Source organism: Myotis myotis, unplaced genomic scaffold (assembly GCF_014108235.1).
Source record: "Myotis myotis isolate mMyoMyo1 unplaced genomic scaffold, mMyoMyo1.p scaffold_m19_p_10, whole genome shotgun sequence".
NCBI classification, from domain to species: Eukaryota; Metazoa; Chordata; class Mammalia; order Chiroptera; family Vespertilionidae; genus Myotis; species Myotis myotis.
In genome coordinates, this window is record NW_023416314.1 from 22,414,210 (window position 1) to 22,430,685 (window position 16,476).

A 16,476-nucleotide genomic window follows, 5' to 3' on the forward strand; every position below is an offset into this window, starting at 1 on the left:
ATATAATCATAAGCATGAATCCAGGCAATCTCTCAACTGCTTGACATAATGTATGTAAAGTTCGTAGTACAATGCCTAATACAGTGCAGATGTTCAGAAAATAAATGCACAAGAATTTCTACATGGCCATCCTTTTGGGAATATGACTAGTATATGAGCAATAGCTTGTCCTAATGTATGTATAAAAATAGTTTTTTAATGCGGCAATGTATTGCCCCAATATTATCAATCATTTATGTCAGTATAATTTATGACCTTAAGTATTCATATTTTAAAAATAAGTGAAGAATACAAACTATTCCCTGCTGCATAGTCTTTAGTTAAACCACAATTAATAATCTAAATAGTGGAAGAATATGTTAAGACTCATTGTAAAAGTACCTGGTGATTCTGAGGTTAATACTGGCCACAAATCCAACCACCACCATTCCCTTGTTGAACGCATCTTTACAGACATCGATGCCAACTACCATCAGGGACTTTAACTGTAAAATTAAATGTTGCATGATCTTAATGGGATGAGGTATTATTTCCTCAAACAACTTAATATGAAAGTTTTTAAAATTGCCCCCATTGTTTAATTATTCAAGTTAAGCTATGTGCCAGGAAGATCAAGGTCCAGGTGAGGCAGATATTTAACCAGAAACCAAAGAGACTTAAAGAGGAAGGGAAGAATATGGTACATACTTTGCTTTAAGAGATTCACTACAGTCCAAAATAGCAACCATCCTCTATGGAGATGGCCATGAGTCATCAGTGGCTCAAAGGATTCTGGGGAAGTGCTCAGTCCATTTATCCCTTGCCTCTGGACTGAAGGAATCTGGAGAGGAATTCCAGCCCCCTTTCTTCAGCTCTCTAAGGACTCCTCACCTGGCTATGCAGCTGGGGTCACCCTGCTTATGGAAGCGTAAGAGAATGGGCTACATTCTCTCACTTCTCATTCCCGCACTTCCTCCCACAGTGGCCACAGTTCAGGAAAGACAAGAGGATTTTCTCAGTTCCCCACACCATTTGGAGATTCAGATGATAGGCTCTGCCAGCTTTCCAAGGTTTGGGGAGGCCCAACCAGGATACAAGGCTACTCTGAGAGTTAGCACCTGGTGGAAGCAGATAAAGGCAAAGGCTGTGGAATGCAGATTTTAAATAGCTGCTAGAGGCTCTAAAGCACATCCTTCCAAGTCTATGCCAAACTAGAATCTCTCCCAGGATCTATTCTGTTATCAGCTTAACTGAAGCTCCTTGAGAACGGGGGCTACGCCTCACCTGTGCACACCTTCACAGTGGCTGTGGAAGCCAAACCCAGAGCAGAGCTCAACAAGCAAAACAAATACCTCTGGGATCCTATAAAAAATCTCCCACTTTGATTTCATTTTTTAAATGAATTAATCAGCCCAGCCAGCGTGGCTCAGTGGTTGAGTGTCAACCTATGAACCAGGAGGTCACAGTTCAATTCCCGGTCAGGTTACATGCCCAGGTTGCAGGCTCGATCCCCAAGGTGGGGCGTGCAGGAGGCAGCCAATCAATGATTCTCTCTCATCATTGAGGTTTCTCTCTCTCCCTCTCCCTTCCTCTCTGAAATCAACTTTAAAAAATACATTTTAAAAATGAATTGATCAACTGATTACTAAAAGGACAAGAATGATAGATTCCTCACAGGGATCTCAACGGCCCACAGCTCGCCTCCGAGTTTACAGGTCATCTGCATGGCAATCTTGGTGGCAATACTCATCATCATCCCCTGTTTACTCAAGGTCCGAACAAGCACACACTGGCTTGGGACTGGGCAGTCGGAGCTCAGATATTTTTTAATGGATTCATAATAGTTCTGCTGAGTGGACGGCAGAATACACATGACCTAAAGCAAAAAAAAAAAAAAAAAAAAGCGTCAATGTACTTATGCTTAGGAATTGCTTTTTAAAGAAAAATGAATACATGGATTCTTCAAACATCTTTTGCCCTTAAGTTCTCAAGCAGAAAATGTGACCATGCCTACAGGTCTTTAAACTTTGACAATTAATCAAGGCCATTTGAAACGCCTTCTCATCAGCCATCCACTCCACCAAGCCCAACTCTGTCTTACCATCTCCCTCAGTCAACCCTTCCCTTCCCCTTCACTTCTCTGATTTCATTCTGTCGCCGCCTCGAGTTCCCTTCTAACTGAGCTCTTCCTCCGGCCACCTGCCCCCTCTGCATGACCCTCTATGGCTCTCCTGCCTCACCCCCTCTGCCTCGCAACTTCACCCACAGAGAATTGGCTTACACTGTATTCTTTTCCCCATTAGGTACTGAACAACCAAAATAACGGAAACAAAAACAACATATGTTTTGTTTCCTGGTGCTTGAAAGTAGGGATATGGGAAGAGAGAAAATAAGGAGAAAGAAACTCGGTGTCCCCTGATATTTTTTAAGTCCACCCAGCTCTGTCACTGCCCTAGTTATCAGGTATTTCCCTTAGAGAAGGATGACCCCTGGACTACCTCCACCTTCTACCTTCTATTCTCTACCTTCAAACCCCCACCCCCTAAACTATAGAAAAGATAGGTACTGTCATGATAAGCTAAAGAAAACAAATAAAGTTATTTTTCACCTATAGATCTGTTCAAAATCATAATGTCCAGTGCTAAAGTTATTTAAGTAGGAAATTATAGAAAGTAGGAAAAGGTATTCTTAAATGGTCAGCAAAATTATCTTAGGAAAATTCCTTGCTTCCATCCATTGAGTTTGGGGCCAAGCAAGGTAGGTGGTAGAAGCAAGGCAGTGGCCCAACAGGACCAGGGCCAAAGAAGGTGGGAGCCAAGTGAGACTGGTTACACATCAGGGATGGAGAGATAAGCATACATTTAGAAAATAACAGCGGCCACTAGCAGAGGAGGAGGGGTACAAATTTGGAAAGGGAGAGTGCCTTCCTGTGGAATTGAATCAGAACTGGAGGTGTGAACATGTTTTTAATATATACATAGGTACATATAGTAATAAAATAGATGTAGTTATGCATAATATATATGTATGTACATGCAGGCACATGCACACATATATTTGCCCCAATTTGCCCATTGAGAGAGCCTGGGACAGCGACACTCCAGTAGCACATCCAATGCCCAGATCTTGGTTTCCAAATACTGTTCTCTACCCAGAGGAATCAGGGCTCATTAGAGAAATTTCTGATTCCAGAGCTGGGCAGCAAAACTTCAAAATTAGCCTGGCATATCCCATTGTGCCAGACAGTGAGGATGTGTTCCAAGAGTGATGGGGACATGTCAACAAGACGTAGAAGCCAGCTTGAATGGGGCTCTCACTGGAAAAACCAGGGACACTCTGGGCATAAAAATAAATAGTAGTAGTGGACTATAAGGTAGTAAAATAGGGATCCATACTTATATAAATAGATGAACAAAGAATTGGAGAGAAAAGGAAGCTTTTCTTTATAATATAATGGCACCTAATAAATGTAAAAGGAAGTATAGAATTAGAAAGCCACCATTTGGCAACCATCATAGTAATAATGGATTCAAACAAGAATTACTAATGGATTCTAAAACTAGTGGGTAAAAGTTCGATGAGGAATAGATATTTACAGAGTCTCAAAATATCTCCCTATCAAAAAGAAAAAAAAAACTAATTATAAAGAGAAAAATAATAACTTGACAGGTACCACCTATATCAGTGGGGTACCCTATAGGACACAGTGAGAACACAGATTCATACTTCTGCCCAAAGTCCATAACCTGAATTTAATCATAAGGAAACATTGGACAAACCCAAATTGAGGAGCATTATACAAAATACTGGTCTATACTCTTCAAAATTAGAAGGCCACCAAAGGCAAGGAAAAAACTATGGAACTGTTCCAGATTGCACACGAAACTAAAGAGACAGCACAACCAAGTGCAACACATTAGATCCGTTTACTAGACAGGACATATAAATGGGAAAATGTTCATGGAGTCTGTGGATTAGCTGGCCATACTGTTTCTTGATGCTGATGGTTGTCCTAGGGTCCTGCAGGAGAGTAACCTTGTTTGTAGGGAATATGCACTAAAGTATTCAAGGGGAATGGACTAGCATGTCTGTAACTTACTCTCAAATGGTTTTTGGAAAAAAAGAGATAGATAGACAGACAGATAGATAGGACAATAAATAGATGGTAGATAGATAGATAATGATAAAGAAAATATGATAAAATGTCAACAATTGGGGAACATGGGTGAATGGTATATGGGACTGTTTTGTACTAGCAACTTTTCTATAAGTTATATTTTAATTTTTATTGATTTAATAGAGCGAGAGAGAGAGAGAGAGAGAGAGAGAGAGAGAGAGAGAGAGAGGAAATATTGATCAGTTACTTTCCATATGAACCTTGACCAGGGTTCAAACCCACAACCTGGGTATATGCCTTAACCTGGAATGGAACCCGCCACCCTTTGGTGCACAGGACGATGCTCCAACCAAACTGAGCCACACCAGCCAGGGTAAAAAAATAGTACATGCTGTGAGAGTGAGAATTCCCTTTGTTTCATACGGTATCCTTACGGACCATTTATGTTGTGTCTGACTACAAGAGCTGAGCTGCTCTGCCTGAGATATGAGCAGGAATGTAGGGAGCTGGGGTGAATGAGCTAGGACGCAAGAGGAGGGGATGGGACAGGAAAGGCACTGCAGTGTAGTGCGAGGCCTCAGCCTTGGAGAAGTGCACACACTTCCAAGAAATAGGGGTGGCTGAGGTTTTGTAAGAACAGGGATGTCAATTTTAACTTGTCTGCAATGTTGTAGTGTGATGTCATCAAACCTTGGCCCCAAACCCTGTGCAAGGTCAGTCTCACCACACACACACACACACACACACAGACACACAACTACTTTGGAAAATGAGACACTTGTGGAAATCCCACAGGCTGGTGCAATGCAGGAGGACATGGCACTCACAAAAGTTGAAAATACACACAGGAAGGCAAGAATGCAGGGGAAGCAGGAACATGGGGCCACAGGTGACATGAAAAACCCTCACCCTCCAGGAATCCCTGAAACACTGGAAAGAACACAGGTGCCCCAACATTTATGGGTTAAGATGGGAATCAATTTATCTTAAATCTCAAGTGAAAGATGACCCCCAAGAAGTAGAAAAATATGTAGACATCCAAGAGGCTGATAATAGGGGTAACAACAAGTATTTTCAAATTAATATTAGAAATAGGGAAAAAAATAAACTATTGATTAAAATGCTAAGATTAATACTTTCTTGGATGCTTGGGGAAATGCACAGCAATGTGTAAACATCACAGGAGATCATGTTCAGATTCTTTCTTTCAAGACTGTTATCTACAAGGAAAAATAAAAATTATACGTGAAAACACAAAAATGATCCTGTACTCACCAACTGAACATCAGGATCAACGTGTTTCTGTAAAGCGCCAAAAAACGCAGCTGGACTTTCCTGTACTTTTATGCTGCGTAAAAAGATTAATTTTGAAGGTATAAAATCCCCTTTGTAGTAGCACATAATATAGAGTTAAAATAATACAAGTGGATTTTTACAACAGACTGGCAATTTGAGAAAAAAATCATTAGAGAAAAGTGACAACCTTTTGAGTCTAAAATCATTTCTCACACACCAAGATATGCCAGAAATATCTAATAACCATTTTTATTACCTTAAAAATAGTTCGGGGGGACATAACATTTTTTGAATTGCCTGGTATCCCTACAATTAATAATTCTGTTGCTCAAAATGAGATTGAAAGTGAACTTTGGAAACCACAAGTCTCAATAGCAAGTGTCTGAAACGGGATTCAAGTTAAACTAGGAGTAAGATTTCGCTAATACCAAATCTCCATAAGAATTTTAAAATGAATGTTTCAAAATCATCAGGTTAATGAGACCAACATATTCAGCTAACCTTGAAACTGTATGATTCAGGCTAAAAGATTTTCCCCCTTCGTGACAGCTTGTTTGAAGCCTTAATCAATCAGTCAGCAAGTGCTTATCAATGATCTGTTCTGTGCTTACATTAAGTCAGGGGTCAGAGACTACAGAAATAATTCCCACACAGAGGAATTTCCAAATCCACTTTCTTTATGGATAATCAGACTCTTTTGAGTGTCTATGACTGGACTGCCCCAATGCCCTGTGACCTTTTAAAACTTGCCCAGCAGGGGGCAGGACCACTGTCTCCTGCTTGCTGATTCCAGTGAGCTGTCGGAAGGTTTACAGCTCTGTTAAAACGACTAAATGCTTCTGACTTCTCCAGTTCAATCTCTTGAATGCAAAGACCGCTATCTCACTGTCCATTTCTTCCCCAGTCATCTGGCAAATGTTTCAGGTGGGAGAAACTATGCACATAATAAGTCTAACGGGTAAATGGATACTTCATTGGGGGAAGGGGGGAAAGATGGAACAAAATACGGGCTTTCAAATAAAACCGTCTAGGGACAGACATGAGCACGGGCTTGCTGGTGGAACTGGTGTGAGAAAGGTGCCAGTGCAAGGTCTGCTGGCTGTGGCTTCTTCCATTAGTCCTTCCCTGCCTTATTAATTAGCTCATGGTTTAAGAGAAATGAGAGCAAGTGAAACGCAAACCAGGCAATCTGTTAACAGATTTGGTAAGAGGAGAATTCTAAACTGCGGTGTAAAATGAGACTTTGGGAAGACCTGTGGTTTTCAACAATGCTGATGTAATTAATTAGCAACTATGTGTTTAAAGAATAATTTCCCATCCTGCTAATGAGGACATCTGCATCTCCACCATCACAAGAAAAGAAGTATCCCTACTAAGGATAGAAAAAGCTCCTTGCTAAGCATATCAAGCTCAATAAAATGAGACATGATCAACTTTATGACTTTTTTAAAAGCAAAACAATGTTCAGTTTGGAGTGTGCTTGGGTATGTCTGGATCCCTTACTAAATGAAAAGCAATTAATCTGTCTTTCTCATCCCCCCCCCAAACCGGCATTATCTAACATAGAGTAGATACTCAATATATGTTGAAGAACTAAATGAATGGCCTTGGTTTTATCAGAAAACTATGTAAATGACTCATTTTATACTAAAGTAACAGCATCAGAAAAACTTCAGATCTATTTTTACATTTAATTGTAAAGCATAAAATTTACCAAATAAGTCAGGAAATGCAACTTTCATTTTTTTCATATCCCATTTGCTATTAAGTTTTATAAATAACTAATATGAAAGAATTAAAGAAAAAAGTTGAGAGGGCAAGATATGGGTTTATACCCGAATTACTACTGACTTTGAAGTAATGAGACTATTGCCTTAAAAAACTGAAAAAAATAAGTTTTACAAAGGCCAACATAAAGTATATTTAAACTATATGAAAATTTAATCATTGCAAATGTCTATTTACTTAGAACTATCTTCTTGGCACTTCATATTAGGAAACTTTGCTAAGATAAAGAAGCTTTAACGAAACCGGTTTGGCTCAGTGGATAGAGTGTCAGCCTGCGGACTGAAAGGTCCCGGGTTGATTCCGGTCAAGGGCGTGTACCTGGGTTGCGGGCATATCCCCGGCAGGGGGATGTGCAGGAGGCGGCTGATCGATGTTTCTCTCTCATCGATGTTTCTAACTCTCTATCTCTCTCCCTTCCTCTCTGTAAAAAATCAATAAAATATATTTTTTTTAAAAAGAAGCTTTTATAGCTAAATCAGCTCTTATTTCCTAGATTCTAACCAAACTAAACACATGTAAGAAAGGTTGGGTGACTGACATGCTCACATTTTGGGATAGTCCACATTAAACCCCATGGAACTTCCAACTCTTCGCAAGCAGCTCAGAAAGTTCTCAATCACGTTTTCAGCTCTGCTGCTACATATAATCAGCCATTTATTCAGAGACTGTGCACTTAACAGCTTGCAACTTCGAATATCCTTGGACCAATCAGCAGCAGACAGAGGTTGACACTGGGAAAAATAATGATCATGATAGGGCTGAACATTTTATTCAGAAAACAATTCAATAAAGAGTGTGAAGATGGTCCACATTGTCTTAACTATTTAGTACCGTTTGCTATTCAGACTCGAAACACTGACACAAGCTCTGCAGGTGTAAACGAACACAAGGTGCTTCCTGGGAGTGGAGGCATCTAAATACCTTCCCAGTCGGCAACTCATGGCTGCAGAGCCTTAGACAAGTCCCTTTAGTTTACAGGCCTGCATGTGCGCACAAAAGGGAGTCCGGTTCAATGATCTCTAGGTTCCCTTCCTAGAGGGAACCTCTGACCTTGACTATGAATGACTCAGGCAAGCAGACTATCCAATTCGGTCTCTTTACTGTAGGCATCTAGACAGGTCACGCAGAAAATGCTGGTCACTGATACTCTAGGTCCTCATAGTAAAACCAACAAACCCTATAGGGCAGTTAGGAATATATGTATACAAGGAGTAGCTACATCTAGGAGCAAAAATGAGCCAGGATGCAAGCTCCTTGCTCACTCGGGAGGTTCCCCAGGTGACCAGGGAAAACAAGCTCCCTGCACTGAAGAGGGGAGTCATGAGACTGGCACGCTAGTCACCAGTCTTCTGCTTATACCCATGGGCTGAAATTGAATAGAAGCGTCCTTGGTATGGTGAGCCCGGAAGAGCCACTGTTAGAATTTAGAAGAACCACACTGGAATCAACTCCCTTGCTCCTCAAAGTGTTGTCTTCAGCAGCATGGCTAGCTGCTGTGCACTTGTTGGAAACACCTAGTTCTGGGCCCCGCCCCAGACCCACTGAATCAGGATCTGCATTTTACTAAGTTGCCAGGTGATTCATCTGCACATTCATGTTTAAGAAGCATTATCATCCCCTTGTTTTACAGACTCCAGAGCTGTGGCTGAGACAGGCTATGGAGCAGTTGGTAGCTGTGACAGGTTCAGAATGCTGGTCTTGACATTTCAGCCAGGGCACTTCCCACCAAGCACTCTAACTTTCAACCACCAGCTATCCTCACGATGCCTTGACATTAGGTGGTGAGGCAGGGACTCAGCTCCAAGAGGAGACGTTAGCCTGACAATGAGGGGGAAGGGTTAGCCCTCCCATGAATGGTTCTGTCTGGAGCCAACGTTTATTCCTTCCCATTACAGCCAGTATGAGGAGAGCCATGGCCCTCTCACCTGCACTCCCACCTGTAAGGGCTGGAAGGAGACCAAGGACAAATGCCCAAGGCCCAATCTGGTGTCCATGAACCTTTAGTTTACTCATTTCCTGGAACCCAATTCAGAAAAGCAGAATTGGTCAAGACGTCAATGACCCAGCCACCTGTAGCCATCCCCCACCACCTCTAGGGGGCAGCCTCTTCGTTTTAGTGCTCTGTCTATGGAGACCTGTTTCCAGGCCAAAAAATGCAAGAAAATCTCTGACAAACAGGACTTTACTTACAGAGATGATGAGACAAATAATTTTAAATATTTAAATCCTGCTTTATATGTGGAACTAAAATTGAGCTTCTCTTCACTGACTCCTGACCAAAGTCCTAACAGGGGCCTACATATTAGTACTTTGCAAAATTACGTTTTGTTTTTAAAAGTAGTTTTTCCCTCAGCTTCTCCAGTAAGGTGTTGGTAATTTGGAATAGATTATCAAAAAGAAACGATGAAAAAAATCTGCATTCTGCCAACACAAACCTTTCGTTGCTCAGTTACATTAGTTTAGACATGTCAGTTTATATCAGACTAGAGGCTCAGTGCACAAAAATTTGTGCACTGGGGGGGGGGGGAGGTCCCTCAGCCCGGCCTGTGCCCTCTTGCAGTCTGGGACCCCTCGGGGGATGACCAACTGCTGGCTTAGGCCTGCTCCCCGGGAGATTGGGCCTAAGCTGGCAATCAGATATCCCTCTGGCAGCCCAGCAGCCCTTGGAGGATGTCCACTTGCCAGTGGGGAGCAGACCTAAACTGCAGTCAGACATCCTTAGCACTGCTGAGGAGGCAGGAGAGGCTCCCACCACCACCGCTGTACTGGCAGCCATCAGCCTAGCTTGTGGCTGAGCAGAGCTCCCCCATGTGGGAGTGCACTGACCACCAGAGGGCAGCTCCTACATTGAGCGTCTGTCCCCTGGTGGTCAGTGTGTGTCATAGTGACCAGTCATTCCCAGTCTTTCTGCTGTTAGGGTCAGTTTGCATATTACCCTTTTACTATATAGGATAGAGGCCTGGTGCATGGGTGGGGGCTGGCTGGTTTGCCCTGAAGGGTGTCCCAGATCAGGGTGGGGGTCCCGCTTGGGTGCCTGGCCAGCCTGGGTGAGGGGCTGATGGGTGTTTGCAGCTGGTCACACCTCCTTCAAGGTGGGGGTCCCCACTGGGGTGCCTGGCCAGCCTGGATGAGGGGCTGATGGCTGTTTTCAGGCTGGCCACACCCCCTTTAGGGTGGGGGTCCCCACTGGGGTGCCTGGCCAGTCTGGGTGAGGGGCTGAGGGCCGTTTTCAGGCTGGCTGGTGACTGAAGCTCCCAGCCTCTCCTTTTTTTCTTTTAATTCTGGGATTTATTTACCTTCTATAATTGAAACTTTGTTGCTGTCACTGGAGCTGAGAGCCAACTCCTACTTGCTCCAGCTCTGAGGCCACGACCTGCTGAAAGCAGGTATCTGGGGTTTATTTACCTTCTATAATTGAAACTTTGTTGCTTTCGGAGCTCAGAGCTGGGCTGTGGCAGCCGGGGAACCTAGGCTTCCTCCATCACTGGAGCAAGCAAGCCTCCTGCTCACTTCAGCTTCATGGCTGCCGGCCACCATCTTTGTTGGCGGTTAATTTGCATATCGCCCTGATTAGCCAATGTGAAGCGTAGCGAAGGTATGGTCAATTACCCTTTTGTCTTTTATTAGATAGGATAAAGCAAGAAGAGAGCCTTTACAATAAAATAAAACATAACTGGATTTTGAAATGGGGAGGAACATGGAAAAAGTAGAAAGATAATGCACAATTTTGCATAAAATAGATTCATTTCTTCAACTAAAGCCCTAAAGAAGCAATGATTGGTCTTTTGAAGTTTCAGGATGCCTTCCTCCCTAAATACTATAGCTGGGGATGTGTCCTGTGTGAATTTCTTCATGTTTGTGCCAATTGAGCAGCATTTTACTTTGGGATAAAAACAACTCTGGTATCAGTAAAAATGTATTAAAATTAACCTCCACCAGTTAGTAGAATTTTCCCAGGTATTATGATTTTTTTTTTAGTGACATAAGAGTACTAACAGTATCTTATAATAGGTGGGCATGTTTTAATTGCAATGGCTTAAAATACCATTTTTTTAAGTGCATCTTTAAATGTGACACCATATCACACCGACTGACCTAAATCATGTCCCCTGGATGCCGCTAAGCTGAGCAAATACCCTGAAACTGAAAAGGAAAACAAAGGGGACCTCGAGGTTTAGGACAAAGGGAGTGTATGAACATGGGCACAGAGAAACCTAATGAATACGACAAGCTCACTTGGCCACTCTGGCATACGATGGGACTTACACCCATTCAAGCAAACACTGTCAAATAAATATAAAATCACGGCACTTACTATGCGGTCTTGCATGAATATTTTTTCAGAAGGCACAACCCGGCCAGTCAGTGACATCTGGGATCCAAAATGCAGCCCCCAGGTCTCCAGCTCAAAGCGAGCATCCTTGTTTCTGTTGATAGAGTTGAGTCTTTCGTCATTCAAGGGCTTATTTTCTAAAGAATTTAGTAATTAGAGGCAGAACTGTAACTTCCCGAATTATTCAGAGACTGGTTTTTTGTTTGTTTGTTTTAGGATTCCCGACTTATTTCTAATCACTAATGGTTTTTCTCCTGCTCAAAAGAATCATGGGGCAACTGTGCCCATCTGGGACTGGCAAGGCTGGGAAAGGCTTCCAGTGCAGCATGTTGCTTAGCAAAATGGGCCTTTGAGTCAGACAGACCAGGGCTTAACTCCCAGTGCTAACATTTCATGATATGTGACCTTGAGCTAACTCTTAACACTCTTTTAAAGATTTATTTTTTATTTTGAGAGAGAGAGCAAGGGAGATCAGCCCAGCTGGTATAGCATGGTGGCTGAGCGTCCACCTATGAACCAGGAGGTCACGGTTTGATTCCCGGTCAGGGCACATGCCTGAGTTGCGGCTCGATCCCCAGTGTGGGGCATGAAGGAGGTAGCCGGTCAATGACTCTCTTTCATCATTGATGTTTCTATTTCTCCCCCTCCCTTCCTCTCTGAAAGCAATAAAAATGTATTTTTGAAACATCATTCTACAACAATGTTGCCCAGTAGAAAAAAAAAAGCAAGCCACATATTTCATTTTAAATTTTCCAGTAGCTGCACTAAAAAAGTAAAAATTAACAGATAAAATTACTTATATAGGGTGTCCCAAAACTCACGCAAGATTTGCAATTGAATTGAATTGCAAATCTTGCGTGAATTTTGGGACACCCTATATACATATATATTATTTAACCCAATGTAGCCAAAGTGCAACCATTCCAAGATGTGGCATTAACCACATTTTAAGTGCCCAATAGTTATGTGAGGCTACAGTACTAGACAGAGAAGTTTTAGGAGGCCAGCAGGGAGAACCAGGGAGCAGCTCAATTTTCCCATCACAGGTTACAGCTCATTGTCACAAATGAGTGCAGGAATGCCATCTGAGAATCAGGTGTGCTGAACCGAAGGGCACAAAGGTATTCCGAAGTTTAAAGAGTACACAGAGGAGTTTTCCTACTGATCAGTGTGCTGAGGCCACTCTATTAGGATCTCAACAGTCCTGACCCTGAATATTGGGGGCCTGGAGTGGTAGTTTGGGAGGATCTTGTTTTTGTTTTTTAAAATATATTTTTATTGATTTCAGAGAGGAAAGGAGAGGGAGGGAGAGATAGAAACATCAATGATGAGAGAGAATCATTGATGGGCTGCCTCCTGCATGCCCCTTATCGAGGATCGAGTCCACAACCCAGGTATGTGCCCAGACCGGAAATCGAACCGTGACCTCCTGGTTCATAGGTTGACACTCAACCACAGAGCCACGCCAGCAGGGCAGATTTCGTTTTTTCAATTACAGCCCTTTTCTTCATTCAAACTTTTATCCAGAGCCTCACTGTACTAAATGGATGAAAGCAGAGGCGTCTAGTTGCAATGGGTGGTACTTCTGCCAGCGTGACCCAGGACAACACAATCCACAAGTGCCTCGCTCTGAGACATTCTCACCAGGGACTGAAACATTCCACAGATCCGCCAGTTCCACACCGAGGCCTTCGGCGGGTACACCCTAGTCCTGGGAAGACACCCCCGTACCTCTGGATGTCATCAGCAAGCCTGGCCAGGCGCTGCTGCCTTCCTTGTGGACTGAGCCGCGTTTCTTCCGCCACAGCCTTCATCAGCTGGAAATCCGAGGTTGCCTGGCTAGTCAGTCCTATGAAATGTAAGCAAAAAAAAAAAAGTGAAAAAAGTGAATAGTCTACAATGTAATCCCAACCCATCTCAGGCACAGTGTAAGCCTTTCAGAGTTAGGGTCTGGATAGCACTCGCCAATAGAAATGATGCCACATGGGTCATTTTACCTTTCCTAGTAGCCACGTGAGGGAGGGAGGGAGGGAGGGAGGGAAGGAGGGAGGGAGGGAGGGAGGGAGGGAGGGAGGGAGGGAGGGAGGGAGGGAGGGAGGGAGGGAGGGAGGGGTGAAGTTACCTTAAATAGTATGAATTATTTAACTCAATTTAATCCAAAATACTATAATTTCAACATGAAATCAATGTAAAGAAATTATGAGTTATTTTCCCGTTTTTTATACTAAGTCTTAGAAATCTAGTCTGCATTTCGCACTCATGGCACATCCCTTAACCACGCTCATTACATTTCAAGTGCTCAGTGAATGCATGTGCCTACTGGCTACCATATGGGACTGTGGAGATCTGGAATATCAGAACATCACTGGTTCGAGCAATACACAAATGTAAAAAGTGAAAGTTCTCCCTTAGTCCCACCCTGTTAATCAAATGAACATGAAGAAAAGTACTCGAGACCGTTATTCAGATTCCACTCCTCAGTGAAGATTACCTTCTGGAAGCACAAGCAAAAGGAAAATAAGGGTCTTTGGGCACAGAACACGGGAGAAACAGTCCAATCACTTCCTAAACTAGTGAGTTTCAAAAAACGATGAAGAGCAGCAGCTTGGTTTTAGGAAAACATCTGGGGCCTATCTATTTATTTTACATCGAAATAACAAATGGAATACATGAGATGCAGGAAACAGGTAACGTTTACTAGGTGCCAAGCCATTTCCCAAGGGCACTCCATCCTCCCCACTTTCTCTACTACCAAGTAGTATACTTAAAAGGGTCCATCCTCCATAGGCTGAGTTCATGCTCAGGCGTTCAGCTAACTGAAGGAGGTTCTGCCCACTGCTAAGTGTCAGAAGCCTGTGATCAGGAGGAACCTGCCGGAGTATAAAACCTAAACATTACCTGTTAGGAAGCAGAGCTCGGGTATCAGGTGAACCATCCGAGCCTCAACGTCATTTCTCTTGCTTTTCAACAGACTAACAAGCATTGGCTGATGTAGGTCAGATAAGGTAATATCATATTGCTATAGAATGCAAGATTAATGAGGGAAAAGTTAATATGGAAACTGTAAAATGAGCATCTTTGCTTATAAGCAACAAGGTAATCGCAAAATGAACATGTAAGCAAATATTTCAATGAATAAAAAGAAAATCCCATGGTTACCTAGTCATTTCTACCTCCTTCTTCTTGGGTTCTAGCTTTTATATTGGAGGGCCAGTCTTTAATGATCTTTTACTAGAGGCCCGGTGCACGGATTCGTGCACTGGTGGGGTCCCTCGGCCTGGCCTGTGGGGATCAGGCCGAAACTGACTCTCCGACATCCCCCGAGGGGTCCCAGATTGTGAGAGGGCACAGGCCAGGGTGAGGGACCCCACCCATGCACGAATCTATGCACCGAGCTTTTAGTATGCATATAAGATCTTTGGTGAATCTCTTCCCGCCCTCCCCCATCCCCCCATCCCCCTGAGATTCATCAGTCTGTTTCATGTCTCCATGCCTGTGGTTTCTGCTCCTGCGTGAGTGTCTGCCCCTGGTGGTCATTGCACATCATAGCTACCAGAAGGTCAGCCGGTCCGGTCGCTTAGGCTTTTATATATATAGTTCGGACATCATTCTGTTTTGTTTTTAATCATTTCCATGCTCTCTTCTGGGTTTCACTCACAGTCAGAGGAGCTCCAGCTGGCTCCATACACTGTGCCTGACCCTCCTGTAGCTGCCTCAAGGCCAGCATCTCCACTACTGATGACTCAGCCAGGCTGCCCATGCATAACTAACAGGCTCCAAGATCCCACATTCATCTTGAAAATATCGATACACAAGTTGGAGGCAAGGGTTATTTTAAGTCAACCTCAGCTTTCCCAAAAAAGAGCTTAACTTCCAGGATTGTCAGATGTTATAGGGAAGCAGCTGTGAAGTCTGGCAAGTGTGAAGCTGACCCCCGACCCTTCTACTTAATTGGACGAGGACATTGGAGAAATTACCTACCTTTCCTCATCTATGACATGAGAACAGTAGCTCAGAAGTAGCCCATGGAACCACTAGCATTGTGTCTGGTTTTTAATGAGCTCCTACCTCACCCCCTTGCTTCTCCCAGATTGAATTTCAGTATTTTCACCTTGCCAAAAGTTCATTTCTCTTCCAAAGGCAAAGGTTCCAATTAACATTCATTTCCAGTAGAATTTGCTCAACACTAACGACCGAACAACTGGAATTATGAATGACACCATGCCCGGGCACTGTGATGCTGACATCAATACTCATAATTAAGTAAGAAGTGGGAGTTTCTCCACTTCAATAAGGACTTTTCGTCCTTAAAATAAAAAACAATTTAGAAAATTGCAATTTAAAGTGTTATAGCTACAAAGCTTGGAGAGCCTTTGTAGAAGAAGGAGTGTTTACACATGACTTAATTAATTCAGTGCACGTCCTGGCCCACCACATTCCAGGAACTGCGGTGGATAAGTCACCTATAAAGCAAGGTAGATGAGAAGCACAAATGATGACAGGCTAGGTTCTTATATTTTTCCTCATTTAACCTTAACAAACCTATGAGACATATTATCATCATCCCCTTCACAGATGAAGAAAGATTATGAGAAATTAACTTTCCCAAGGCCCCATAACTGGACATTAGCATGGCCAGGATGTATCCCTTAAGGCTTGGGAACCTCTGCTTGTTACACCATTTAGTACTGGGTCCTGGGGAGGGGGATGGGAGTTGGGGGAGAAATGGCGAAACCAATTTATAGCTTTTAAACCAGAGAAGACTTCAGGAAGGATGCAGAGTCCAGATGGCACCTTGAAGAAAATGTGTGTGTGCTGGTGGGGGGGGGGGGGGGGGGGTAAGGACTCTTGGTAACAACCTGAACAAAGCTGGGACATGTTCCAGGAAGAAAGTATTATGTGTGTGTGTGTGTGTGTGTGTGTGTGTTGTTTTCTTTTTGTTTATTTACTTTCTCATTGTGGG

At 43.1% G+C, this 16,476-nt stretch overlaps 1 protein-coding gene across 1 annotated transcript in view; it reads right to left on the reverse strand.

The window, feature by feature from the left end:
• Positions 1–16,476, reverse strand: part of PIWIL4 (piwi like RNA-mediated gene silencing 4) — a 40,884-nt gene that overhangs the window by 6,575 nt on the left and 17,833 nt on the right. The window contains exons 9-15 of the mRNA XM_036323988.1: positions 14,412–14,532; positions 13,245–13,362; positions 11,496–11,607; positions 7,727–7,911; positions 5,372–5,444; positions 1,655–1,855; positions 382–485 (exon numbers count right to left, since the gene is read on the reverse strand). Of these exons, the coding sequence (XP_036179881.1) occupies positions 382–485; positions 1,655–1,855; positions 5,372–5,444; positions 7,727–7,911; positions 11,496–11,607; positions 13,245–13,362; positions 14,412–14,532 (914 nt within the window). The remainder of the gene's footprint in view (positions 1–381; positions 486–1,654; positions 1,856–5,371; positions 5,445–7,726; positions 7,912–11,495; positions 11,608–13,244; positions 13,363–14,411; positions 14,533–16,476) is intronic.